General features: G+C 44.6%; 1 protein-coding gene across 2 annotated transcripts in view; it reads left to right on the top strand.

Moving 5' to 3' along the window:
• The window catches only part of TBXA2R (thromboxane A2 receptor), a 475,380-nt gene extending 468,096 nt beyond the window's left edge, over nucleotides 1-7,284 (top strand). For both annotated transcript variants that reach the window (XM_069649435.1, XM_069649436.1), the window contains exon 4: nucleotides 6,425-7,284. In XM_069649435.1, coding sequence (XP_069505536.1) covers nucleotides 6,425-6,694 — 270 coding nt within the window. In that variant the 3' untranslated portion in view covers nucleotides 6,695-7,284. The remainder of the gene's footprint in view (nucleotides 1-6,424) is intronic.
• The last annotated feature ends 20,294 nt before the right edge of the window (nucleotides 7,285-27,578 follow it).

Consider the following 27,578-nt stretch of genomic DNA (forward strand, 5'->3'; position numbering starts at 1 on the left):
ATGCTGGTAACTCTGAAGCTTTGCAAACACAGGTTTTTGGTTAAAGGCTGCACCTCTCAATTGACATTTCCTTATCCGCGATGATCTCCGGATCCGAAAACGACATCCAATCTCAATATTGGTGTTAATAAGTGGTGAAATGGGTAGAAGGAGCAGTGATGCTTTCTACGTTTCAGAAATGCAGGTACTAGGCTTTTGTTTTAGATTTAGTTCTCTGGAACCAGCCTTCTATCTTCCAACTTTGCCCATCCTTTCAACATCTGCTAAGATGCTGGAACTAATCTGGAGCTCCAGAGCAGGATCATGGAGTATGCCTGTTCAAAATGACTAGGGCCAACGAAAGACCCAGTTGCAAAATGGCTGTTGAACAAATGACATTTAGTGGCCCCCTTGCAAAGAGATTTCTCTTTACATGGCCGTCTATTCTCTACTTGTGTGAAACAACAAAAAGACACCGCCAAAGAAAAAGGCCGATGCTAATAGCCTGAAGGACCATGGGAGGAGTCTTGACCACTTGGACCCTTCACCCACGTATTATCCCGTGATCATGACCCCTGCCTCAGTCTATAAGGTTTAACTAATCTAAGCTAATAGCTTCTTAATTACTGATCAAGATATTCGGTTGATAACATTGCATAATTCTGCAGATTTATTTGACATACTTGCAAAACACGATGACATTGACATGCTTATGAAAATGTGCTGCAATGGAATTTAAAACTAATTTGGGCAGAACTTGGAAGCAATCTAACAATAAGAACAAACAAGCAAATATGAAATACCAAGATCCAATAAAGGTATTGATAATAGAGTGAGCAGCAGTCTGTGTCCATAGGTTAGACAGCCTATTGTGTTGTATTCTCCAATACTGCCCTCTATTTTTGATGAAGTCATACAAATTGGTAACACGATACCTATGGATTTGAAATGTACTATTTATCTGTACCTCATGTGAGTTAACACAGACACAACCATCAAATGGATAAAAACTGTGACCTAGCATTATGACAAGTAACGCTGGATACATGTTTTTTGAAAATCGAACAGTAGCAGGTCTCTAAAATAAGTTGAGTCTTAACCCTCATCCACGGAAAAGCAATATTCAATAACCCAGTTCTGGAAATGTTATTGGTTAACTGTAGTTTGTATTCCGCCTGAACCAGGGTTTCGGGAATTGTAACCTTTGACGTGACAGAGGAATCCTCCTGTAAGTTAAGTGGACACTAGCATATTTAATTGGTTACAGGTCTTCAGTAATATTATGAAAAATGCAACTTGACACCCATTTCTCTATCCTGCTGACCTTTTTTGGGATCTAGCCCATCTCGTCGAGGCAGCCGTTTCAACATTTTCTTTGATGCATATTGTTTCATGGTGGGTCACCCCTAATACACCATCAACACCTCCCAACCCCCCAGCACGCACTGTACGCCTCACTACACTAAAATCTGCCCCCATCGAATGAATGGCACTTAAAACACAGTTATAGTTCATGAATAGCCAGGCCCTTGAGAGATCTGCTTCACATTATGCTTGAACTTTGGTTTTCTGATGTCACCTACCATTGTCGCCCTTACCCTTGCCTTTAGAGGTCAAGTATGGACATGCAGAATGTGCTTCCTACTTCTGCATAACATATAAGATCCCCTCACTGACAATCCCTGAGAAATCTCCATCACATCCTTGGTTATATCAGGATTAAGGGGGTTCACAGTTAGCCCAAACCATATGCCTTGAAACTACAAGTCGAAGTGTTGTGAATTCTCTTAGGTTTGTAAACTCCATTTCTTGATTGACGATTTCGGATGTAGTTGATGGAGAGACTGCCAGGTGCATCTTCACGACTTTCTATTGATGGCCCAATGAGACTTATCTGGCCCATATCTGAGCTCCATAAATTCATGCTTCCCTAGATTGGAATTTATAAGCATAGCACAGAGAACCACCTAAGGCCATTCAATGGAACAGGGTTCATTATGGCGTCGTCAATTAAATGACCTACACTATGATTTGTACATTATGGATATTAATGTATCGAGTCCGCCTTGAAAGTGGGCCGGGGGGTTGCAGTACTGAGAAACAGAGTAGAATATGATGGGGAACTGGGAGGGGATGAACTGATGATGCGAAATGGAATGGGAGGGACAGCAGAGAGAGCATTGTGATATCATGTTATGTTAGCTGCTTGTTACGTGCATGCTACAAACGTACTTATCACCAAGTGTTGCCCTCAGAAATTAACCATGAAGTTAGAGGTTCAGAATGGGAGAGAGATCCAGGGGTGAATAAGAAAAGGTGATCATAATTGATAGGAACTTTGGGTGTTACGGGGAGAGATAGGTTGTGAAACAGTAATGTTGTTCGGTTGTAGAAGAGTTGGAGGCCCTCAGAAAGAGGAAAAGATATCCCGCATCCCAGAGGTAGACCGTGACTGTATTCCCCTACCCTCTTCCACTCCTTCATTCCCCTCGGTCTCCTTGCCTTCTTCCCATCCATAACACCCCACCAGCAGAGGCCTCTGCAGCCAGCTCCCCTGCTCTCCCTCTGTTTCTCTTCCTAAAAGATACATTGTGCACTGCCACAGCAAGGATCTGGTAATGGCTGCTATAGGAAGCCGGGGGTCTCTGGGCTGTTTTAAACCGAACAACATGACTGTTTCACAACCTATCTCTCCTCGTAACACCCAAAGTTCCTATCAATTATGATCACTTTTTCTTATTCACCCCTGGATCTCTTTCCCTTGGAGCAAAGGACAGTGGGAGCAGGGCTCAAGTCGAGGGTACACGCGGGGGGACGAGTCCATCCACTTTTTTCAGAGGGTGGACTCTGTCCCCCCCCCAGCTAAAATGAGAAATATTGAATTTCCTCTTTGAGTTTATGAATTAAAGGTACCTGCGGTCGTCAAGTTTGCAGGCCGGGCACTTCACCACTGCACTATATAACCTGATGAAAAATAGCAACCAATTAAAGGTGAAATGTCCCATTTCGGTTCTCCAAGTTCCAGGGAAAACATTTGTATTGGTTCTTGGAGTTTATAACATGCACACCTTTTAACGTTTTCAAAAACACTATTAGAAGAAAATATCCTCTCTTGGGTGTGTGTGTTGACTTTATGAAATGCAAATGCCATTCGTCCTGTGCCATTTGTGTGGTTATGCAAACCCAGTTTAATTAAATATGCATATTTCACCTTAATATGTCAATGTCCGTCGACGTTGCACCCCATTGCGCTTGCTGATGAGCACCCTCACTTCAATTTTTAGGACTTGACCCCTGGCTGGGAGATATCAGTTTTTGATGTATTATACCAAGCACAGGGTACTGAAGCACAGGTCTTGCCTTCTCTCTTGGGGCTGCAGTCACTGGTTGGCAATGGTCTCTGGCCTTGCACAGGTGCCGAGGCTGGGTGGCCCACAAGGGCATTTGCCCAACAATGTTTGGACCAGCAAAGCTGGGAACGAGCTAGACAGGTATTTAGCAGACCCCGCCTGACAGCTGTTGCCAAACCTACTGGCGCTGCATTACATTGACAGGTTTGCCTGCAGCGAAATCTGTGCTTGGCGGTAATTTGCAACACGCCACACTCCAGCTTTGTGTGAATGGTCTCAAGCTACCTATGCAGGGTTTGCACAGATATGTGACTTTGAAAGTGGAAAAGGAACCTACAGGTGCCAGATTAGAAACCTGCACAAAAGCGACCTTGGGCACAGAAACTGATTTTGCAATCTGGCGCCTATCCTTTTGGCCTTTTAGGGAAGCCGTCTCCTGTGTTAACGTCGATAGCGTATAACACACAACACACAAGAAAACATTCCGCATAACACATAACAACAAAGGGGCTCATTATGAGTATGGCAGTATCGAGAAAAAGAAGTGATATTCTGAAGGCCACTTTCTCTTAAATTGACGCCTCATTATGAGTTTGGATCCCAGAGGCTGTTTACCGCTTGGGTACTTGGAAAGTACTGAGCGTGGTCAACGTGGTTTCTTTTCCCAGGCCCCGCTTTCTGTGCAGCCCAGGCAGCAAATAGCCCACGTGCTTCCATCTCATAATTAGGTGCTATTTTAAAGTGCCATTCAAAATGTCTGCAGACTCAACAAACCAGGCCCACAGCGCGTTGCTCTTGGAGGCGTCCTTGCTTCCCTGTAACAGGGCCTAGGAAAGGGGCAAACACGAGTTTCCACAAAGGAGATGAGAGGCAAATGTCATGAAAGTACATATTTTCAATTTATGGAAAGCCGATTGAGTCAGGATTTTGGTATTTATTTTGATCTTATCCTGCCTTATTTTCTAGGAAACAAACTTCACTGGGTTAAATGAGCTATTAGGAAAACCGGATATCGTTATCAAAATGTATAGAATTCCCGTTCTGAAGAGCAACGAATGGTCTTGAGTGCCGCGTGTTGGTCCAGTTTAACATCCCACGAGGCCCCACAGACTTCTTCATCACATGGTGCGGTGTGGAATGGTTGCACCGTCTGATGATAAAGCCTGTGGGACTTCGTAAACTGATGCTGTGTTCCATCTCTGCATCGTATTTTCAGTTAGTCCAATAAAAGGCATCAACGCCTGCATCTTGTGTAAAACATCCCTTTGTAAACTTCCTACCCATTGCTCCATTCCCAGTGCCCAACCCTTTCCATACTTACAATCCTGCCATGCTCTGGCTTACGGCCCAATGTTGACCGGGCCCATATGCTCCGTGTTAGGGTGCCAGGGCTGGGGACGATGCTGTGCTGCTCTGCCTGTGATCTGGGGATTCTCTGAAGCTGGACTTTGGTCCGGCCCCTACACACCCCGGATCAGGGAGGCGTGAATGGAGGATTACGGTGCACTCTGGCATTATTTCCTCAGGTGTCGGGTCCCTGTGCACTGCACCTGTAGTGTGAGTGTGACTTGCTGCAGAAGCAGATCTAGTGACACTAGGAGAAATATGGACATTAAAACTAAAATGCTCACAGCTGGCAACCAGGGGTGGACTGGCCTACAAGGAACGCTGGAGATCTTGCGGTAGGCCTCTGCACCCTGGGCCTCCTTTGTGTGGTATTTCCACATTTTCTCATAGGAAAATGGTTGGGCTTGCTGAAAAAGTGTAATTTGGGGCCACTTTGAAAATTATTTCCAGGGCCTCTTTTGGTTCCCAGTCCACCCCTGGTGGCAACAAACAGATCTGAACCTGCACTCTTGGATAAACCTGAGATTTCAGGGTAAGGGCTCACATTACTGAGTTACCTCCTCCCCATGTGCCCGAATCTCTCCAATGTCTGACACATTTAACAAACACCGGACCTTCTAGAAGAAGCTTAAAATCTCCTCTTTTCCCCCAGACTGCTCCTTTGCCCATCTATCCCTTATCCCATTCCCCACACTTTGGCCCTCATTCTGAGTTTGGTGGTATCCCCCCAAGTAACTCCGGCGGGATGGCACCAAAATGGAATCAGCGTTCCCACGCCTGATATCCTGCTATTAACGGGATAAAGAGCATATGTAGTGAAATGTCCTGCACTGGCTAGACAATTGGGTCTCATTACAAGTGTGCAGTGCGGGTACAAATTGTGGTAAGTGGCAGTAATTAATTACTGTTGCATTGCATTACCGCGACATTAACACTTCACCATGCTACAAGTTCGGAGGTAATGTGAAGGATTTACCGCCTGCAAAAAGGTGGCGATAAATCCTCCACCTTACCACCACAAATCATCAAAATCTGCAGATTTACCACAGTTGGTAATCCTACTGAAATCCCTGTGGAGCCCTATGGACTCCGAAAATGGGGATTAACACTGCCCTACCACCCCTTGTAATCTGACAGTAAATCCGTGGGAACAAGTGACGGTAATGAGTTTGGTGAATTTACTGCTGAGCTACCACCAAACTCGCAATGAGGCGCTTTGAATAACACAGTGGCTTTCCAATTATGGGTCTCTTGTGGTGACGTGATGTCCAGGACGGGCCTGAGGTGACTAAATGGCAGAAGTGCACTAAATAAACCCCACATAACATACGCATAACCTGAGTGTAGTTGGTAATCCAAATGCATGTGTTGAGTGATGGATGGTGGCATTCTAATGATTGTGTCTTCCACCCAATGCTGAATAGCTGGTGGCCATGCCTCACTCTAGCCTCTGGATGAAAGGCTGTCCCTTGGATCTCATAGCAAGTACTTGGCATGCTGCACAGTGAACACATGTACATCCTATACCTCCTTTACTGAATTCAATTTGCCCAATATGTAATCCTGTGAGAGTTGACTATGCATTGCCCCAGCAGTGTGATCCTTACAATGTCAGCGTTATATTGGGTGCATGGTACAATTCTCAACATGGCGGGGGGATAAACTGTAAATCAGTTGGGTCATGTTACTGCTGGTAGTGTGTTGTAGCTGCGTGTACAAGACCTAACATCCCCTCTCTCCCACCACAGATATTCATTGCACAGACTCTATTGCAAGGTCCCGTCCCAAACCTGGCCAGCAACGAGATCCCGCGGGAGACGGAAAAGATGCTGCTCATCTACCTGAGGGTTGCGACCTGGAACCAGATCCTGGACCCCTGGGTCTACATCCTGTTCCGAAGAGCCGTACTGAAGAGACTTTACCCCAGCCTACAGTCCCAGCCTTCCATAGCCTCGCTCTACCCCACCATCAATGCTTCTCTGCGGCGCAAGTACACTCAGGAGTCTGTGATCAGATAGTGGGGGGGGCCCACTGGCAGTGGGATCCCCACAGACACTTGAGGTCTTCACCAGGGCCTTCCATGTACAATGAAACTATGCACAGTACCCCTATAGAAGTACCTTATAGCCTGCATACTGTTTCAGCCAGCACATAGGTTAGTAAATATACAGCAAGTCAACTGATTTTGGTCAGTTGCGGTTTCTGTGTGTTTCGTGCGGATCGGCGTATTTCCATGGAACCACTCCTCACTGTAATGGGGGTACACCTGATGGATATGAAGGACATATATTTCGGTCACAGATCATAGTGAATCAAGATATTGCCTGATGGTGCCATGACGGGGACAGCGGCGGCAGAGTGGGCACATGTCTGGCGAACCTCTCTTCTTGTAGCCATGGCAACTATATCCCACCCGGAAGATACTGCATTGCAGCCCCATGTGCCTTGTACCATCTCTCTGCACATGGCTGGCAGCCAAAACTGGACGCCACGTTCAGAATGACTTCCCACACTGGCCCAGAGCACAGCTCCCACCCAAGAGAACTATCTCCCTCTGTCTCTGTTCTTGTGTGACCTGTCGAAACAACATTAAACCATGTCAGTCAGATTCCCGCTCTTTTTTTTTTCCTTTTGCCTGTAGTGTGTCTTGGAGATTGGTCTGCCTTCTGACTGTTACTGTAACACACTGCATGCCAGGCAAGGGGCATAGAGGGCTCCTGGTCACTGGGGCTCTATGATGTCAAGACCTACTCAATAAACTCACAAAGTGGCGTTAGACTACAATAACCAAAAAGCACTAGGTCTTCTCGAGGATTTTGAGGACTGCGTGACATGATAGCCTGTTAGCCCCCACGGAAGATTCTTACTTTTAGAAGACCAGGACAGCAAAGTTTATCGCCTCGATCCCAAGTGTTTTCTGAACTGGTTTGCCACTCTTAAGATGGAAGGAACTCACATTAGCCTATGTGTCATGGCATTCATACATGTCACTTCATGACCTCTTTCTACCCACCTGTACATCTGTTGTATCAATCTGTGCATTAACCAATACGTTTATTCCTCTAGATGTCTATCTATGCATTAATTCAACAATTGCCACTGACCATAACATTCGTTAAAGAATGAAATGTGTGGGCATATACCAGCATGCAAGGACAGCGGCCATTAACGCACGAAACGGGGGTTGGTGTATTAAAGTCTCTTGAGGGTTCTAAAATGTCCGTACAGCTCAGCATTCAATCAGTCACCAGAGACAGCTTCTGAGCTCCTTGCATCCTGATCACGAAGTTTGCTTCTGTCTGCCGCTTTTCCTGTTTCTCCTTGATTGCTAAGAGCTACATTTGCTCCACGATGCCAGCAGGGCTTAAGGCTAGGGTACACGCGGTGGGACGCAGTCCACCCACTTTTTTCAGAGGGTGGACTCAGCCCCCCTCTCCCCTCCTCCCAGCTAAACTGAGAAACATTGAATGTCCTCTTCGAATTTATGAATTAAAGTCGACCTCAGGGATCGAACTGCAGTCAACAGATTTGCAGACCAGACACTTCACCACTGCACTATTGGACCTGATGAAAAAGAAACAACTAAAGGTGAAATGTCCCATTTCGGTACTGCAAGTTCTAGGGGAAAATGTTGATATTGGTTCTTGAAGTTTAAAACATGCCCACCTTCTACCGTTTTCAAAAACACTATTAGAAGAAAATATCGCCTTTTGTGTGTGTGTTAGTTTTATGAAGGGCAAATGCCATTCGTCCTGTGCAATGTGGGTGGTTATGCAAAGCTAATTTAATGCGATGTGAATATTTCACTGTGTTATGCTAATTTCTGACAACATCACATCCTATTGCGTTTGTTGATGAGTCTCCCCACTTTCATGTTTAGGACTTGACCCCGGAGCATTATTAATGCTGATACTTGAGTACTGATCAGCAACCTTGCATCTGATCGCCGCCTTATTAGAGTTTCATTGATGCAGCCCTAAGCTCGCTCCTTAATATCCGCCATTTGAAGTCTTCTCCTCGATTGGTCAGCATTAAGTTGCCTCCTGCCTGCCACTTTATTACAATTGCCTTGAACCTCTGCATCACTTAGATTGACTCATTAATGGCTGCCGCAAGGAATTGACCCAGCCTGCAATGGCCACTTGCCCAAGTAAGTGAGGGTCTTCAACAAAAGCTTAGGGCCATTACCAGCTGGGTAAGCCTCCAGCAGCTGCCATTATCGCTGTTCACATGTTTAGTTTGTTTTTTTGCCAAATGAAATAGGGAGGGAAGAGTGCATGAGCTGTTTCCTCTGGACAAAATAAATCACGTCGGACTAGGAAAAGATGAAAGGAGCTCACTGAGTCCCTTTTCCATTTCAATGGCACACAGTTTGGCAATGACAGAGATGGCGCTGGAAGCTTTACAGTTGCATACTGAAGGGATGGGTATTGATGGTGAACCAATGATTTCCGTGTGTTGAGCGGTATGAGTGCTCACTTCCTTTTTGGGGTCACTATGGCAGATGGGCGAGGAGATGGAGGGAGTGGCACTGGCATCAGGAGTAGAACGTGGGAATTCACTGGCTAATAGCATGCAGGTTCCCAGCCACTTGATTGCCTGGTACCTCCCCGAGTGCTAATGCTCCTTGATATCTGCCCTATTGTGCCTTAAACTAGTTTCTTGATTTCTGCATTAAAAACTGTGGCTGCTGCATCACTAAGTTTGACCTTGATGCATGCCTTATTGAGTTTGTGCTTTGATGCGTAGATCACTACGTTTGCTGCTACCGGTTGTCTTGGTAAGGCTGATCCTCAATTAGGGATCACTGAGTGCTGTATTAGTTTGCTCTTAACTTGCTCCTTTTAAGTTTGCTCCTTGACTGCTGTTCCCAAAGCTTGCCACGGTTTGCTTCCTTGGTATGTTTGCTGCTAAATGCACCATCACCAGGTTATGCCTTTTGATACCTGCCTTGTGAAATCTTCTTCTTACAAAACACAAGGTCTTCTCGTGATTGCTGCCTTATTACGCTTGGCTGTTCCATCACTGCCTTCTAAGCATTGCTGTTTCAATTGCTGCCTGTCCCTTGTTCCCTTGCTCCTTGGTTTGGTTTCCCCTGCATCATAACGCTTGCTCCTTGACTGCCTTGAGCTACACTGATTATGACCATATGAAGTCCTTCCATTCCATTGATGCCTATTAAACCTTGCCCCTCAATTGCTGCCCTACCCCAGCTTCTTCAGATTGTTTTTATTCTGGTTTTATGTCCTTCCACCTACGCAACTATAACACCAGCTACACCAATCTAATCAACAAGAAGCCATCCTATGGTGATCTACTTAACAAAAGGCCACAATATCATGACTGTTCAGGATCTGAACTTTTCATAAGGAAATCACAGACTCAACCTACTCCTGATGAGAACATACTCCGTGCCTCCTGCCCACCCCTTGAATAACTCACACTACAATGGTGAGGAACCTAATAGATAGTAGAATCCCCCTATAAAGATGACCCTCAGTATAATCAGACAACACCAACCGGAATAACTAAAAGATACTAGCTGATAAATTGGCATGGGGTGTTTGCTCAGGCAAGTATTCTTACCCTTTGTGAACCACCAACCTTACTCACCTCTCGATCTAACCTTTGCCACAGTACCCATCATATAAGACAATGCTCCCACCTGACCAGCACACCACCACTGAAGATTGACCAGCTGGAAAAATAAAGAGATGTGAATTCCACAACTAACCCACAACAATCCTAAAATCTCATCGAGGCCTGAGTACATGAACCAGCAGCCTACAGACAATCAACATCCCATGACCCCAGTCCAAGTTGGGGATCTCCCTTCATCTACAACGTGCTGCACTCTAAGCACAAGTTTCATTACAAAGCACAGCTGACACTAGCAACCTACCATCAAGTCCCCATATCAGAGCTAGGAAGACAATTAACATTCCAAAAGAGCTCTCCTAAGCATAATGAAGGACAAACCCACAACTCCCCGGATTTCTTACTCTGCACAGCGGGACAAGACCACACCAACAAAGATAGACTGAACGGCTGCAAGCTAGCTCAGGCCCCAGCAATACTCTTAGCACTAAACCCACCAGAAAATCACCAGTAGACCCTTCAACTACACCAAATGCGGCCCACAGACCAGCTGCCTCTTCTCAATGCTTGATCCCTAGCTGAGCACAGCAGAGACAGACATCCATGATCTGCTCCTTGAGGGCAATGCTATGCTCAGCTGCATCCCCCATACTTGGCATACATATTAGTATGCTACAGACCTCTTTGTGGCCCTCCCACCACCTTTCAAGTTTGCCTTAATTAACCACACGTGCAAGAGGGGAGGAGGAATCATCTTCATACACAATAAATACATCCACACAAAGGTAGCACCAGCCTCATCAACTCCAGAATGAGAATCCCAGCTAGTCCACAGCATGAAATCTCATGCAGTTATGCTTTCTTTTCTTTCGGTCTACTACTGGCCATCCTACAACCCTTCGTCCCCCTGGTAAATTCACAGACATGATTACAAACCAGTCTGTTGAATCCGATGAATTCACCATCATGGACTATTTCAATTTGCCATAGGAAAGCAAAACCAGCACCACCGTCCGACCTCTAGACCCTTTACACCTGAAGACATGTGTGGGGGGTCTCACCCACACAGGCGGGCACACTCTGCATGAAATGTTCTACTAAGATATGCTTGTGGCATCCCTTCATCAACTACCTCCAGGTGATCATCTTCAAATTCCTTTTATGAAAGTCCTGGCCACATCACAATACCTAAGCATGTTAAAGCCCTGACTTCTCGAAAGGCAGTAGGCCTCACGCCATACAATTCCACTAAAAGTGTTTAAGGAGATTATGCGAGCGCTGGCCCCTTGGCTCGCCCAGGCATCACATTATTTCTTGTAGTGTTGGCTTGGTTCAAGCTGTTCTAAAGCAGGCGCTGGTCATTCCTCTATTGAAGAAGCCATCAATGGACCCCTCGATACCAGCCAATGTCTGTCCCATTTTCCTTCTGCCTTTTTTTATGTAACTTTTGGAATCTCTTATCCCTCCAATATTGAGTTCTTTTCTTGAGAATTCTTCTTTTTTTGATCCATTTCAGTTAGGGTTTAGACCTTGCCAGGGTACTGAGAGTGTCCTTTTGTCAGCTGTGGACGACCTGGCGTGGATGGCGGATCGAGGTGAAGTGGATGGCCTGATTTTGTTACATCTATCGGCCGCCTTCGACACGGTTGATCATCACATTCTATTAGCCTGCCTAGCCGAGGCAGGCCTCTTGGGCCCTCTTTTTGCCTGGTTTACATCATTCCTGTCTGATAGATCTCAAATCCTTTCTCTTTCTCCTTTCTTGTCTTGTTCTGAAACTCTTTCTTGTGGTGTCTCTCATGGCTCTGCCTTGTCTCCGACTCTGTTTAATATTTACATAAAGCCTCTTGTTAGCCTAGTCCATTCCCACAGCTTTTGGTGCTACTCCTGTGCTGATGATACCTAGATTATTGTCTAGATGAATCTGGGGCATATGAGTTATCCGTCTCAGTTTAGGGGTTGTCTGGAGGCTGTTGGATGTTGGATGGATGACAACTAGCTGAAGCTGAACAGTGACAAGACGGAAATCTTGATGATGGAATCCCCATCCTCTGTTTCTCTTTGGTCTTCTTTTTTCCGGCCGTCCACACGTGGCCCTTTTCCTGCTCCTGTATCTGTGGTTAGGGATCTCAGGGTCAAGGTGGTTCCTTCTCTTTCGATGGAGGCTCAGATCAATTCTGTCTGCCAGTCTGGCCACTTCCATCTTAGAATTTTGAGGAAAATCCTGGCTTTTCTCCTTGAGGCATTGTTTGCCCCGGTGGTGGTGACTTTGGTCCTGAGAAGAATTAACTATTGCAGTTCACTCAATCTTGCTCAGCCGAAATATCTGTTACAGCGTTTACAACTCTTGCAAAACCTGGCAGCCAGAGTTGCCAGTGACACTCCTTTTGGGAGTCACATCTCTCTGGTGCTTCACCAACTTCATTGGCTTGTGGTTGAGAAATGGGTGGCCTTTAAATCACTCTACATTGTCCATAGAGCTTTCTATGGGCGTGGGGCAGAGCCTCTGCAGTTGAAATTTCATCGCTATGTTCTGGGCAGGTCTTTAAGGTCCCAGGATAAGTGTTTACTGCAGGTTCTTCGCTTTGGACTAACAAAAACTGGTGGCAAAATTATGTAATTCTATTCCATATCCGCTAAGATCAACATCTAAGCACTTGGAGTTCAGATGTGCTTTAAAGACTTTACTTTTTAGTTTGTTCCGGGTCAGTTTTCAGATGTGTTGGTTGGTCCTATTTAGTGCCAAGATACCTTGGGTAATAGTGCACTTTACAAATATTTATAACATAACATAACATAGATAGTTCTGAGCCTCCAGGTCAGGAACCGGGACGGTGTAATTAAATAACACACCCTTGTCAAACTGACCCTGAAAAAATCATTCAAATGCTCAGAGTAAAAACATGCAGCCAAAATCAAGGTGCTTTAACGAAAGAACAGAAGCATGCGACAAATCTGGAGGAAGGATTGCTACAACACAGACACATATGCCTTCTATCAACAACTCTGCATCTACGGGGTGGAGAATGTGGAACCAGAGAAAGTCCACCATGGCAAATGCATAGATCAGTCAAACTATCTACAAAAGGAAATGCTCAAACTTACGAGTTTAGGAACTCATTAGCTTGCCTGTGACAAATCAACTTCCAGGGCACCACTGGTAGAGGGATGAATGTCGGTTTCAAAACCATCAATCAACCCCACACCTCTAGTACACCAGAAGAGATTTGAACAGATTGGAATACAAGTAAATTATAAGACCTCCTTGTCCAATTTTGGTAACGTGGACAGAACGACAGGCTTATCTCCGCTAGGTCGTGGATCGTTGGTTAGTTGCAACACAGCGAAAATACAATTATTATTCAATGATAAAAGGAACTGTCCAGTCAAGGTTGTATAAAAATATCTACTTTATTATTACTACAACAGACAGTTCTAGCACACCACAATTACAACCTACACTGTGAAGGAACACAGAGGACAGACAGTTTCACAAACGAAAGGGATGCACTCTGGATACTGAAAGGAGGGTAGTTGGTAAATTAATCACTCTTATAGTTCAAGATTATTTAGTTTCAACACCAAAGGGGTCAGAACCACAATGTACCTGGTGCTGAAGAAGTTCTTGGTGCTCGACATCATTGAGGTGGTTCCAGGGTGCTTCGCAGCCCGTGAGACAGAGTTGGTGGCAAGAGACAACTGCGGGTACCAGGCGGCAAGCAGTTCGGCAACCGAGGCTGGACGGACATCTGCAGGCTGTCCGGCACGGTTGCTCTGGGCCAAGAATTGTTGTCTCTGTGCTGGTTGGCAGATCTGGAATGCTGGTTTAGGCATCTCGGACTGCTCTAGTGACTGAGGCGTGACAACGATCAGTGGTTCAGCCGGATGCTGTTCAAGGTCTTGACTGTCTTGAAATTGTCCTTAAAAGGATGGACGCTGGATGATTCTTGTGTGGCACTCCTCCTAGTTTCCTTTCAAGGCGGACGACCCAAAACTCAGGAGGCTGTTAGCAGGCAACAGCCTTGTCCTTTGTCCAGAGACTCTCTGGCACTTCCCACTTTGGAAGCTTGCTGTCAGAATCTAGCTGGGCACGGTGTGTACTGGCTGGGTACCGTTTCTGGAGCTGCTGCATGGGTCACCTGAGTCTGGTATCTCCCTCTGTTCCTTGGGAGGTATTTAGGGGAGGGATCTTGCTTCCCTCTTGGAACTCCTGGCCTTCCTTCACTGGTGGAATATGTAAGGTAGACTGTAACTTCAGTTTGGGTACAAATGAGTCCTTCTTCTTACTGCTTGTGAAGTCTTCAGATGATCTGATCAGTGAGGTGCTCATCCCCCTTTTAGAGCCAAACAGGCCCCAGTGATTGATGTAGGCTAAGCCCACTTTAATGAACCAATCCTGGGTCCCCACCAACAATCTTCAATGACGCTTCAGGTCAGAATCAGAGCGCTTGGCAACAGACATGGGAATGATGACAACATATACTTCTAAGTCCCATCCATCTTTCTGTCTGCTGTATATCAAAGTGTCTCCCTAATTAACTGAGCCCTATGTGGTGCTTGGTCACAACATGGCCTCCTTTGAAGTAGGGGACTGCAGACAGACTTTCGTCTCCTACAATTCACATACATCCCTGGAATGAAAGGAGTGGTTCCAGACAGGATATTCACTGCACTTTCATACCAACTAAGGGGTGTTACTAAGTTGAAACATTGCATTGCAAAGAGGTGTTGGTCTCTAGTCTCCATTGTCACTTCCTGCAACCTAATTAACATTCTTCAGTATTTGCCGGCACCAGCAAGGTGTAACAATAAAGATGCTAATCCATAGGGCCTTGAAATGCTAATCAGGCTGCCCATGGACAGAGGCCTTTGATGTACCCACAGCTGTCAGGTGTCAGCTACACATGGCGGGGGAGGGTGTCTCTGGTAAACTGTGTCCTCTCGAGGACTTGGCTATTTTTCTGCTGTGTGGTGAGTGTGGATAATATGTGCGGGAATGGCCCCACATATTTTCCGGAGGTTGATCTCCCATCATTCATTCTTTTAAATAAAAAAAAAACAAAAAGCCCCGGGGAGTTCCTCATACTGCCATAATACACTAATCCCTTCACACGATTGTGCAATGCCATAACAACTCACTTCACCAGCAAACTGGTAGAGAGCCACAGGTCCCTGGACAATAATCATGCAACATCCGAACACAAGATGAGAGCCAAACTCATTCCGACATAAGATTCAACCCCTCCCTGTGACCCACTTAGCCTTCCAAACATGGGCCCTGAAGTCATTGCAAAGAAGTTAATCCTTTAGGCGCTGGGCAAGATGCTTTAATCCAGCAGGGCAGCCTGAGTAACTTTCATACGGTACAGAAAGAAATGCACAGAAGGGCCTCCTTCACCGTCTTACCCCCTAACCATTGGAATTCAATTCCAAGGTCACTTTGCACTGGAGGACCACCTGGCTTGCCAGACATTCCTAAAAACATGGTTGTTCACTGGGACCCAAGAAGAAAAATACAGCTCACACGGATACTTTGCACTTTGGGGATGTACTCACAAAGAATGTACATGCCCAGACGACAATTACAGTAGGAACTGAGTAACCCAGTCACTTTGACTCCAAGTAGCCACAGAAGTGGCCTCGCTGCCACTGCACTAACCCACTCACAATTCTACTTTCCACCTTACACTGCATACACCCGGTAAACACACCCTCCCTGCAGAACATGTCTGCTTGTCCGCCCCCATAACTTTGACACAAAGTAAACTCTACACCTCTTCCACAAACCTACTACAATGCAGCCCCCTCCAGGCCCCTTCCACACCACTCATCTGTGATCAGAAGGCAGACGTTGTTAACAAATAACCATGAGGATAACGACACCTGGAGCTCCACTCTCGAAACCCGCACTCCATGTGCTCCAACGCAACTCACGTAGCAACTTCCCGGCACACAGAAAATCCACAAAGGCATCCAGTTTCACATCCTGCCGGACCTAGTGCCTAGGTCTTACAGGAGTTAGTACCAGTCAATAAGCGCCCCCAATTGGCAGAAGTCGCACTATACAAGACCAAAAACATTACATTACAATTGGTGCCAGCAATAACATTTGTAAGAAAAAATGGGGGCTGCAGCGAATTATCACAAGCATCCATGGACTCTGCTCGTTAACACATATGAGGGTAGAGGCTTTATTAAGATTATAAGAAATAAGAACAATACATAGTAATAACATTGCAGAAATACATGAAGTAAAACAATATTCATATTCTAATCCAGGGGAGGATGAATATATAAACGTATATAATTAGTAACTACATGGGAATGGCCACAAGAAAAGCAGCTTAGAGATGTTAAACAATAATGAGATCTCCAATGAAGTTGAAGATCTTGTATAAAGACTTACAGGGGGGACATACAGAACACAAACAAGAGAACAGAGGGTTGAAGGGGGGAGGACGGGGAAGTATTATATAGCAGTATGATATTTTAAATGTTTGATATATAACAATGGGATAATCTGATGGGCAAATAAAAGGAATCAGGTATTACCCAAAAAGAAAGGAGAGAAAAAACCAATAAGAAAGTTCAGGAGCCATGTGACGATGCATTAAAACAGTATAAATAAATGATTAAAAAGCCCATCTGGCATTATACTTGGGAATAGTGTCTAGGCAGGTGGCCATACATAGTTCAATTCTTTGTACATGACAGATGTTATTCCACCATCCCTTGGTGGAAAGGTTGCGCAAATCCTTCCAGTTGGTGGTGATGAGCTTCAGAGCGAGGGCAATGAACAGATCATATAGCTTGGCAGAGGTATGCAGTTGAATGTTCGTAACCGCCCGTCTACCCAGGAAAATATTCAAAAAAGATAGTGGGACATCCACAGTAAAAATGAGTTTGAGGGATTTCCAAATATCCTGCCAAAATTTAAATACATATGAACAATTAAAAAAACATGTGTTTGTATGAGGCAGGGGTGCCACCACATGACCAACATTTACCATCAGCATCTTTCTTGGCTTTAGATAATTTCAGGGGGGTGAGAAATGCTTTGTGAGTGAAGAATAACAGATGCTGTGTTATGTTGGCTGATGCAGATATACCCCTGATCCTAGAGTATAATAGACACCACGTGTGGTCGTTAAGAGCGTAGCCTAAGTCATTTTCCCATAACAGGCACACAGGCCATACAACAATCTCAGAGGTCAAAACTTTGTAAAACTTTGAGGCCTTGACATCGGAAACCATGGTTAGTTGTAATAGTCTAGAGGCATCAGGCGAAAGGATGGTATTCGAGAAATGTTGGAGTGCATCAAGGCATGAATTAACCAGATTATTATAAAAGTTGATGTCTGAGACAGGTATGGAAAAAAGATGTCTCAGTTGTTGGAAGGAAAGAATAGATGGGCCCTTAATTTAACAAACTTAACAATTTACTGAATAAATCTGATGCCTTTTTTTTAACCAAGATTTGCGATGTAAAGCTCTGTTATTAATAGTAATATTTTTCTTGGAAGGGGTTTTAATATGGGGGAAGAGAAACTATCTTAGGGCAGAGATAGAGGCCTTAATGGGGTCAGATAGGGCCACAGAAGAGTAGTTAAAAACATAAGTGAGGTCAGGTACATCATAGGGATATACCAGGTGTTTTTCTAACAAACACCAGGATAGAGTGTGTGAGGACTCAGGGGGAGCAAACCAGCAGCGGTATTGTTTGAGAAGGAATACTGAATTATATGATTTAAAATCTGGAAACCTAACCCTTCCCATGTCATACGAGGCTTTTAACTTGGCAACCGCAATCCTCTTACATTTACCAGGACCCCATAAGAAACTAAGAAGAATGGAGCAGATGGATTTGAAAAATGAGGGAGATAATGGGACCAGGAGGAGTTATAAGTAATATAAAATAATGGGGGACAGCATTAACCTAATGGTGTCAAGCCGACCCCACCAGGAGAGGTAAAGGGAAGACCACATTGATGTTAATTCTTTGAGCCTATCTAAAAATATTTGCATGTTAAGTTTGACAGTGTCACATATTGAGGAGGCAAAGCGAATACTGAGATATTTAATTGAATCATAACACCATTTGTAACCGAAGACATCTAAATCATGTTTGACATAAAAGGAGTTGAGGGGTAAAATCTCGGATTTGTCTTTGTTAAGTTAATAGCCAGACACTAGGGCAAATTGATGGATTCTGCTAAGCAGAGGAGGAAGGTGAAGTTTGGGGTTCTTAATGAGGAGAAGAATATCATCAGCATACGCTGCAATATTAATAGTCGATTTTCCACAGGGGATTCTAGGAATGTTACTATCTGATCTGATAAGTTCCAGCAAGGGTTCAAGAGAGAGAATGTACAGAATGGGAGAGGGGGGACAGCCTTATCGAGTACCTCTATGTAAGAAAAAGAAAGGTGAGGATTGTCCATTAATGTTAATCAATGATTTGGGACAAGAGTAGAGAAGTTCAGCAAGGGAAATAAACTGTTCATCGCAGCCGTGCCACCGAAGAGATTGAAACATAAATTCCCAGTTGACCCGGTCGAAAGCTTTTTCCACATCAAGTGCGACAGCTGCATATACTTGTCTATCTTTTTTGTCCTTAGAAACAACATGAAGGGTATCAAGTAATAATCTGGCATTAGAAGAGATGTTCCGCCCCTTCACATATCCCACTTGGTCAGATTTGATCAAAACAGGGAGAGATGATTCGATTCTTTTGGTGTGGATTTTAGCAAATATTTTGCTTTCAACATTAATCAGTTAGCTTGGTCGATAATTGCTGGGAAGAGTGGGGTCTTTGTCTGCTTTGGGGAATAAGATGAGGAGAGCCTCAGAGAAGGAACCAGAGGAGAATTTCTGGGAGATAAAGTAGGAGAATAACGATTTAAGTTTAGGGCTAAGGGACTGGGCCAGACTATCATACAATTTGCTAGAAAGACCATCTGGCCTGGGGGCCTTTCCTTTACCCAACCCCTTAATGGCGCGGGTGATTTCTGGGAGTGAGATATCACCTTCTAAATGATATTAATCGATTTGAGGATACGAATGTCTTTTGATATTGCTGAGAAAAGAATCAATATCCTCTGAGGGGACAATGGTATCGGGAGTGTAGAGGTCTGAATAACATTTTTTAAAGCAGATTAAGATGTCATCAACGGTTTAAGGGAGGTGCCAAATGTATCTTTAATGTGAGATATATGTTCTTTCTTTCCTGGTTTTGATATAGGAGGCAATTGACTCACCGGCTTTATTGTAAGTTTAGTAAATCTTGGTCTTATATTTTAAAATAGTCCCGGCAGCTAATTCAGTGAGCTCATTGTTAATTTGGAAGCGTAAAGCCATGACCAGGCGGAGATTTGTTACGTTAAAATCTTGATTATAATGTTCTTCAGCGTTGGTCAATTGGATATAAAGATCATCCAGATGTTTTCTTCGTAACCTTTTTGTTTTTACCCGAATAAGCCATAATATGGGCTCTTAGTGCAGCCTTAAACGCGTCCCAATTGTTCACTAGTGAAGTGTCATTATCATGGTTTTCAGCAAAGTATTGTTGTTGGAACAATTGAACAGATCCAATAAACTGCTGATCTTGTAACAAATAATTATTGAATCTCCATCTGGATGACCGCTTTTTAATATCCTCAAAGTTGAAGGAAGTGCACACAGGAGCATGGTCAGATAGAATAATATTAGAGATCGAAGAGTCAATTATAGTGCCTGTGAGACAATTGGAAGAAAATATGTAATCTAAGCGAGAGAGTGTGTTATGTGGAGGTGAATGAAATGTGTAGTCTAACTGTGTAGGGTGGGAAAGCCTCCACGAGTCAACTAGGCCCATCTCAGCAAGACAACTTATGAAGGATTTGTGGGTTTTAGATGTTTTGAACCCACAATTAGATTTCCGATCTAGGAATGGGTCGAGGACCTGATTGGTGTCACCACACTTAATAAGATTAGTGAAATTATTCTGGAGAATAATTTGTTTGATGGAAACCCAAAAGTCAGGATCAGGTAGGGTAGGACCATAAATGTTCAGAATGGAAACATGCATAGGCCCAATCAGTCGCTTGACCCACACCCAGCGCCCATTGGTGTCAGAATCTTGACTCAAAATCTTGAATGATAGCTTTTTGCTTAGAAGTATTGCAAAGTATTTCCTGCCCACTGCAGGACTTGCGAGGACCTCTTTGATCCAAAGGGATTTGAGCTACATCGCTTCAACGTTAGATAGGTGTGCTTCTTGTATGCATGCCAGTGATGGCTTGAATTTATTGAGATGGGATATAATCTTGCATCTTTTTATTGGGTTGTTGCAACCCCTAATGTTCCAAGATACACATTTAAATACCATCAGACAAATTAGGTAATTGTAGGGTCAGAGTATACACCTGGAATGAGCGCAAAATTCAAATAAACCAGTCTGCAATGAGCCATATCAGAATAATATGAAACAGTGAAGTATTAATATGATTGGGTCATCCCATAACAAGGATAAGACATAAATGGAAGACACAAAAGGATAAGCGGATAGGGAGGAGAAGTCTGATCATGAATTGCAAATTTGGAGTAAAAAACTGAAGGAAAAAAACTCAGAAACGGGGGGAACATAACAGCATATATGACATTGGGAACAAAAAGGGTATCAGACCAGGAAGTGGAAAAGGGGAAGAAGGAGGCAAAAAAGAAGGGCTAGGTGACACCAAGCCATCAAAAAGAAAAAAGATGACTCACAGCAGGAGAGAGACGCCACAACAGCACCCGACTCACCAATGTTATAATATGAAGTTAGTAACGACATTGAGTGAAGCCCAACCTGGACACGGTAATACAAATCTCAAGATCCGAAAGAGCTAGAGGCAATAGCCGGTGATGATGTGTACATGTTCTCAGTTTTGATGGAACAAATACATGCTTTCAGGTCAACAGGATCATCTAACATGTCAGTATGTCCCTCGTGAGTAACTTTGAGGGAGCATGGATGGTATAAACCATATCTGATATTGCGCTGGTTTAATGCAGGGAGGAAGGATAAGAATTATTTTCTGCGTAGAGTTGTGCTCCTTGCCACATCCTGTGAGATATGCAATTTGCTTCCATGCCAAGTGAGAGAGTCTTTTTTTTCCTTAGTTGTTGAGATAATTACCTGGAGCTGAGTGTATTGCAGCAAGTAGAATATAAGAGTTCGGGGAGGAGGGCGAGGGGATGCAGCGTTTCTTAATGGACCAATACAATGAACTTGCTGTATATTGAATGATGTCTCTGTCGGTAGGTGAAGTATGGCAGGTAGTAACTTCTGTAAAAATGCAATGGGGTCCGAGCCTTCACAGCCTTCAGGTGGGCCTGAAATGCATAGATTTATTGCGTCTGCTGCGATTTTCCAAATCTTCATTATGTCTCTGTTGACCTTTAATATTTTTTTCAAAGCTGTGCCAACCTAGGAAAAATATCTTCTACAAGACCTACCCTTCTCTCAACCTCCTCCATTCTGTCTTCAAAGCCCTTCGATCTATCATCCAATTGTTGACGTTTTTGGTTAGTGGTCTCTATTAAGGGCTTTAGTGCTCTAATTTCTTGTAAAATAGTTTCAATGGTAGTTTCAAGCTAAGCGGAGGTGGTGAGTCACTTTTTGCCCTTTTCAGGTTTGTTGACTGGGGGTTAGTGTCCTTAGTGATAGTTATTGTTTTCTGATTATTTTTACTTGTTGCCATTATGGCCTGAGGCACCAGATAGGAGATACCATGAATAAAAACAGCTGATTTAAGGGTACAGCAGATGCAAAGATAAGCAGTGGGTCCAGACAGGAGCTATGTACTTAATGAAGCAAAGGGTCGCAGCAATGACTGCACAGTAATCTGAAGTGGCTTCAGAGAGTGGTGAAAGGGTTGGGATATACAAGTGCTGAGATAATTTAGAAAGAAAACTCAAACCATATATTAACTATGAACCTTGATGTTTATATGTTGTTCAGATATCTTAACTTTGAGCAGGTTTCACTGTAATGAAAATTAACCTTTCACTTTCCTATACATTTATCTTCTTTCTTTATGTTCCTTTCATTCTTCCCCTTTCCCACTTGTTTAAATAAACTTCCTGCTATATAATCATGTATTGGAAGAAAGTATTGGAAGAAATATGTTTTTTCTTCAAATGTCACTGCTCCGCTCTCTCCCTTTTGGGTATAATAAAGCAGCCTTGAGCACTTAATTACTGTCTGACAGGGTTTCTAATATCCGCAAAACCAAGTATATAAGCGTCGTAGGAAACACTTAGCTGAGGACGTTTATACAAAGCAGTCCGAAGTTCGCAGATGGTGGCGTTATCACAGAGGAAGAGCCAGCAGGGCCCGAGCCACACTGGCAGTCTCCTCACGCAGGGCGGTGTCAGCTGGGAGCAGCAGGCACCAGGATGTTGTAGAGCTGTGCACCGGCCCGAGCATGAACGAATTAAAGTCGGAACTTCCAAATGAAGCGATCCGAGCGGAGCTACACCTCCAGAGCAGGAACGGGACCAGATAACAGACCAGGAAATTGAAGAAATGGTGTTATTATGATGAGGTGAGTCGGAGCGGCGGTTCTAGGCGCCCATCTTCCACAGTGCCAGACCACGCCCCCCGGCATCGTGTCTTTTAATCTGTGAGAACCTTCTGGAATGACAGCTCTGCTCAGCATTCAACCATCATTGACCGAGGTTGAGTTTAGGCATTTCTGATGAGGGAGATTGGGCAGGGACACGTAAAGCCCTAGGCACGAGGCAGGGAAACGTAAAGCCCTAGGCAGGAAGTGGCTTGTGCAACAGGTCGCCCACTACCGGGTAGGGGGGGAGCAGGGACGTTATTTCACCAAAATGCCAGGGGTAGCGGAAGTGACATCACATGCCCCTTGAGCTCTGATGACATCCCAGGAAGTGATGTCATTTGACCCCGCCCCAAAGTGACATCATGGGATGTGATGGCACACAACCTTGTATTGAATTTGTGGTGTTTAAGAACAGACTAAATCAGTGACTCAACCCCTGAAGTGTGCCTAAAATAAAACTTTAATGAGTCTAGCAATTGTATACAATTCCAGAAAGACAAATTGTTTACTATTCCTATTTTTTCTTATTTAGGGTCACTGTTACATTTGTGGAATCCCCTGTTTTTTTAAGAGGCCTGGACAAGAAAGCCACTCACTCCTGAAACAAAGAGCCACATGGTGCTGGCCACAGCCCAGGAACTTCTGTTTGTTTACGGGTAGCAAAGGAGACCACAGGGGTCACAGTTGCGACCACTGGTGACCCCCAAATGACGACCCTGGGGGAAGGCAGTTTTTCCAAATGTAGCGCTGCCTAGCCTCATAGCCCTGCACCACTAAAGCCTACAGCAAACTTAAAACAAAGTGTCATTGCTGGTGTGGGCTCAAATTTGAATGCATGCACAGACATTAAGTTATTATCGCTAAGTTATGTTTGTGTTAATTGTTATTTTACCTCTCACTTCCTGCAATGTTCGTGAAATATGACCATGGCTATTGTCCAGGAAACTAGAGCTGTGGAAGATCGACCTGTTAATCAAGTTGCGGGCAAAAAAAAAATCTCCCAACACGTGAATGGAACGTAACACGCTCCAGTCAATCTCCATGTCCAGAGCCACAAGGAGCAATAGAAAAGCTTCAGCAGACTGCGCATTATCCTGCTTGTGCAGGCACCGGGCACACTACCTTACAATAAGCCACAACACTCCTGCTCTAATGGAGGCAGAAAGCTGGAGTGAGAGCAGTCACGAATACACAGTGGCAGAAGAGGACAGAGACCTAACACTCAACTTCAAGAGATTAAAGCAGTGGCTCAAGGGGTATGACCCCTACAAGAGAAGCAGGGCATGCTAGAAACCCTTATAGGGGAAAGCAAGAAGAGTACTGATTGTCAGACAGTAGAAAGCACATCCGCTGGTCACGCCCATACAGTGGTGGAAAAGCAGGGAAGTAAACAGACCCGGAAGAGATAAAGCTCCTCTAGTTCCCCGGGTCATGCTACGGAGGTACAAAACAGACACCAGAGGCTGCAGATGCGTTTGGGAAGATGAGAGATGCTTTCCTACAGAAGTCAGAAGTGCCCAGCCTCACACCCCTTCCCAAGGGGAGCATAATATAGGTGAGACCGACATATCATCAGATAGAAATCTGTCAGATACAAAGGCCTCTGTCAAGACCATAAAAGGCAGAAAGAGAGAAAGAAGAAAGAGAAGAATGTGCAAGAGGTCTCGGAGGTCTTGGAGATGTCAGATATGTTTGACCTGGACAGCATTAGACATCCCAGGTCTATGGTCTGGCAGCCATCTCCTAGGGTAGCATTATACATGACTCAAAGAACAGGCAAACCGCTGGAGAAAGAAACTAGTTTCAGGATTAAATCGGAGTGTCCGTGTTCAGAACTGACTGGCAAAGTAGCAGAGATGTCGGAGCTAGACCCTAGAATGCTAACTTTCGTTATGAATGCATCAAAAGATGTACGTAAAGGGATGGACAGAGCTGCGGGACAAGGTCATTGATTTAGCAGGGTCGATTGCTAAGATCATGGATCTGGCAAAAAGAGCAAAAGACACCAGGGAACTGGTAAACACAGATAACCTAAGTAGCTGGGCACAAAGAGCAGTATGCATGTTGGGTAACGGCAACTGTTCCCTCTCATCTCAAAGAAGAAGGAGCCTATTACTGAAAATAGTACACTTGGGGATCTGGAATCATACTAAGCGACAGAAGCTGCACAAGGTCTCTTGTTTGGTGAAGCCTTCACTAAAGAAATTAATACATTTGATAGCACAGTCATCGATAAAGAAAACCTTTCCTAATAGATTTTTTGCAGGGACCGGCAAACAAAGAGGCCACTCGGTCGTTATGGCCCGAGGAAGAAGCCCAAGAGGCTGCAGAGGAAGGGGATACTCCCGCTATCAGGGAGCTAAGTCAGGTGAGAGCATGAAGCATAACTTATTCCTGAGAATGGGGCAGAATTAGAATGTGTGTAGACAACTAGCGAGCACTATCAGGTGATGCTTGGGTCTTGCAGACAGTAATAGGGTTCTGCCTAGAGTTTGTAGGTACTCCCCTTCAAACAACGATTCCACCAGATATAAACCTGACTTGGGTAGAAGAGGGCATAATGGGGAAAGATCTACAGCATCTCAAGGGGAAAGGGGCACTAGAGCAAAGTAAAAGCCTATCTCCATGCTTCGGCAGCAAATGTTTTGGGTCCGCAGAAAGGGCAAGGTCAGGCCAGTAATACACTTAAAAGAGCTCAATGGATGCATAGTGAGTTTCCGGTGGGGGGAGCGAATGTGGTAGTTCAAGACTCTGTCATCCAGTCTCTCCTCTGCACCATGGGCCCCAAACTCATGAAGCCCATGGCAACAGTAATTCAAGAAAGAGGAACAAGGATGATAGTATATCTGGATGACATCCTTGTTCTAGCAGCAGACAAGCATGTGCTGCAAGAGCCAGTGAGCTGGGTGAGAGACATTCTCATCTCTCTTGGATTCCTTATCAATCAGGAGACCTCAAAGCTAACTCCCAGAAGGAGGATGGAATTTAAAGGATTGGTGCTAGATACCAGGAAAGCGACACTGGAGCTTCCAGTCAAGAAGTTGAGGGCTATAAAGGAGAGACGATTAATTCGCGAGAAGACAATGGTTTCCCTTCTGACCTTAGCAAGAGTAGCGGGTCTGTTGGCTTCCTCCATCCAAGCCATTTTCCCAGGGCCGCTTTATTACAGAGCCCTGCAGAGAGTGAAGATCAACCATCTTTGGGGGGTTCTGAAATATCACCAGATGGTACCCCTAGATCAAGAAGGAACAACAGAACTAGAATGGTTGCTACCTAACATGGAAGGAAGGAATGGACTCACCATATTTGGAGATGTCCAAGAGATAGACATAGAATCAGATGCAAACCGATCAGGCTGGGGAGCTGGATGCGGGACGCTAGGGACAGGATACAAATGGGTCCAAAAGGAACTAGACCTACTCATCAATTGTCTAGAGCTATAAACTGGGTCATTTGCAATCAAAACATTTGTGAGAAACATGGTGGACTGCTGCATCCACCTAAAGATGGACAACGTGTCAGCTGGAAGATCTATAAATCATCTAGGAGAACAAGATCCAGGAAGTTAGTAGAATTGGCGAAGGACTTCTGGCACTATTGCCTAGAAAGGACAATCTCCGTCACAGCAGAATATATCTTGGGGGAGCACAATGTAGTAGCAGACTGGAACTCCCATTATCTAAGCAACTACAGTGACTGAATGCTCAACAGTGAGGTTTTTTAACAGACTTAACAAGATTATGGGGCCCTCTGGAAATTGATCTGTTCACCTCTAGGTTGAACGCAGAGACTCCCAGGATCTTCAGCTGGATGCGAGATCCACAGGCGCTAGGTACAGATGCACTTCTGCGCAATTGGAACAGAGTGGTTCATTATGCCTTTCTGCCATTCATAATGCTGGCCAGAGTGTTAGCGAAGATACGCAGAGAGAAAGCGGATGCAGTGATTGTAGCATCTGCCTGGAAGTCAGAAGCTTGGTTTCCAGTTCTGATAGAACTTTCCTCAGATTTACTTCTGACTATTCTGCATAATCAAGAGCTCCTGATATTCCGGACTGGACAGAATCATCCTCTGGGGCTAGCGTGGACTGTCCCACTTCTGGCATGCAATGTATCGAGAGGAGATGGAGCCTGCCAGGAATTTTGGGGCAGGCTACCCAGTTTATCAAAGAATTATGGGCACCTTCTTCACTCAGGAGTGATAATTCTGCGTGGGGCAAGTGAGAGCACTGGTGTGATCAGCAAGGTCTTCATTCCGTATCGGCCCCAATAGTACAGGTGCTGAATTTCTTAGTGTCGCTTTCATTTGGTGGCAGAGCGTTTAGAACTTTATGGGTATGTAGGTCTGCCATATTGGCAGGACGTAGCCATGTGACTGAAAAGCTGGTAGGGGAACACCCAGCAGTAGTTGGATTGCTTTGAGGGGTAACAATTCGGCCACTGAACAATGAACTATATGGACAGCAGCTATCGGACAAATTGGCGTTGTTGCTTTGCCTTGTTTCTTGTAGAAGAGTGTCAGAAGTTAAAGCACAAGGAATGTACAGGAAAATGTAGGAAAATGTATTACACAGAAGGAGTAGCTTTTAACATTGCTAAAAGTACTAAGACTAACTCAACGGTTATTTCCTGCTCTTAGTTGCCAGAACAGATGAAACTGTTTGTAGCTAACTGTATTAAAGAGTATGAAATGAAGACAGTGGAGGTTAGGCCAC

This window comes from Ambystoma mexicanum, chromosome 1p (assembly GCF_040938575.1).
Source record: "Ambystoma mexicanum isolate Mex_15411 chromosome 1p, UKY_AmexF1_1, whole genome shotgun sequence".
Lineage (NCBI taxonomy): Eukaryota > Metazoa > Chordata > Amphibia > Caudata > Ambystomatidae > Ambystoma > Ambystoma mexicanum.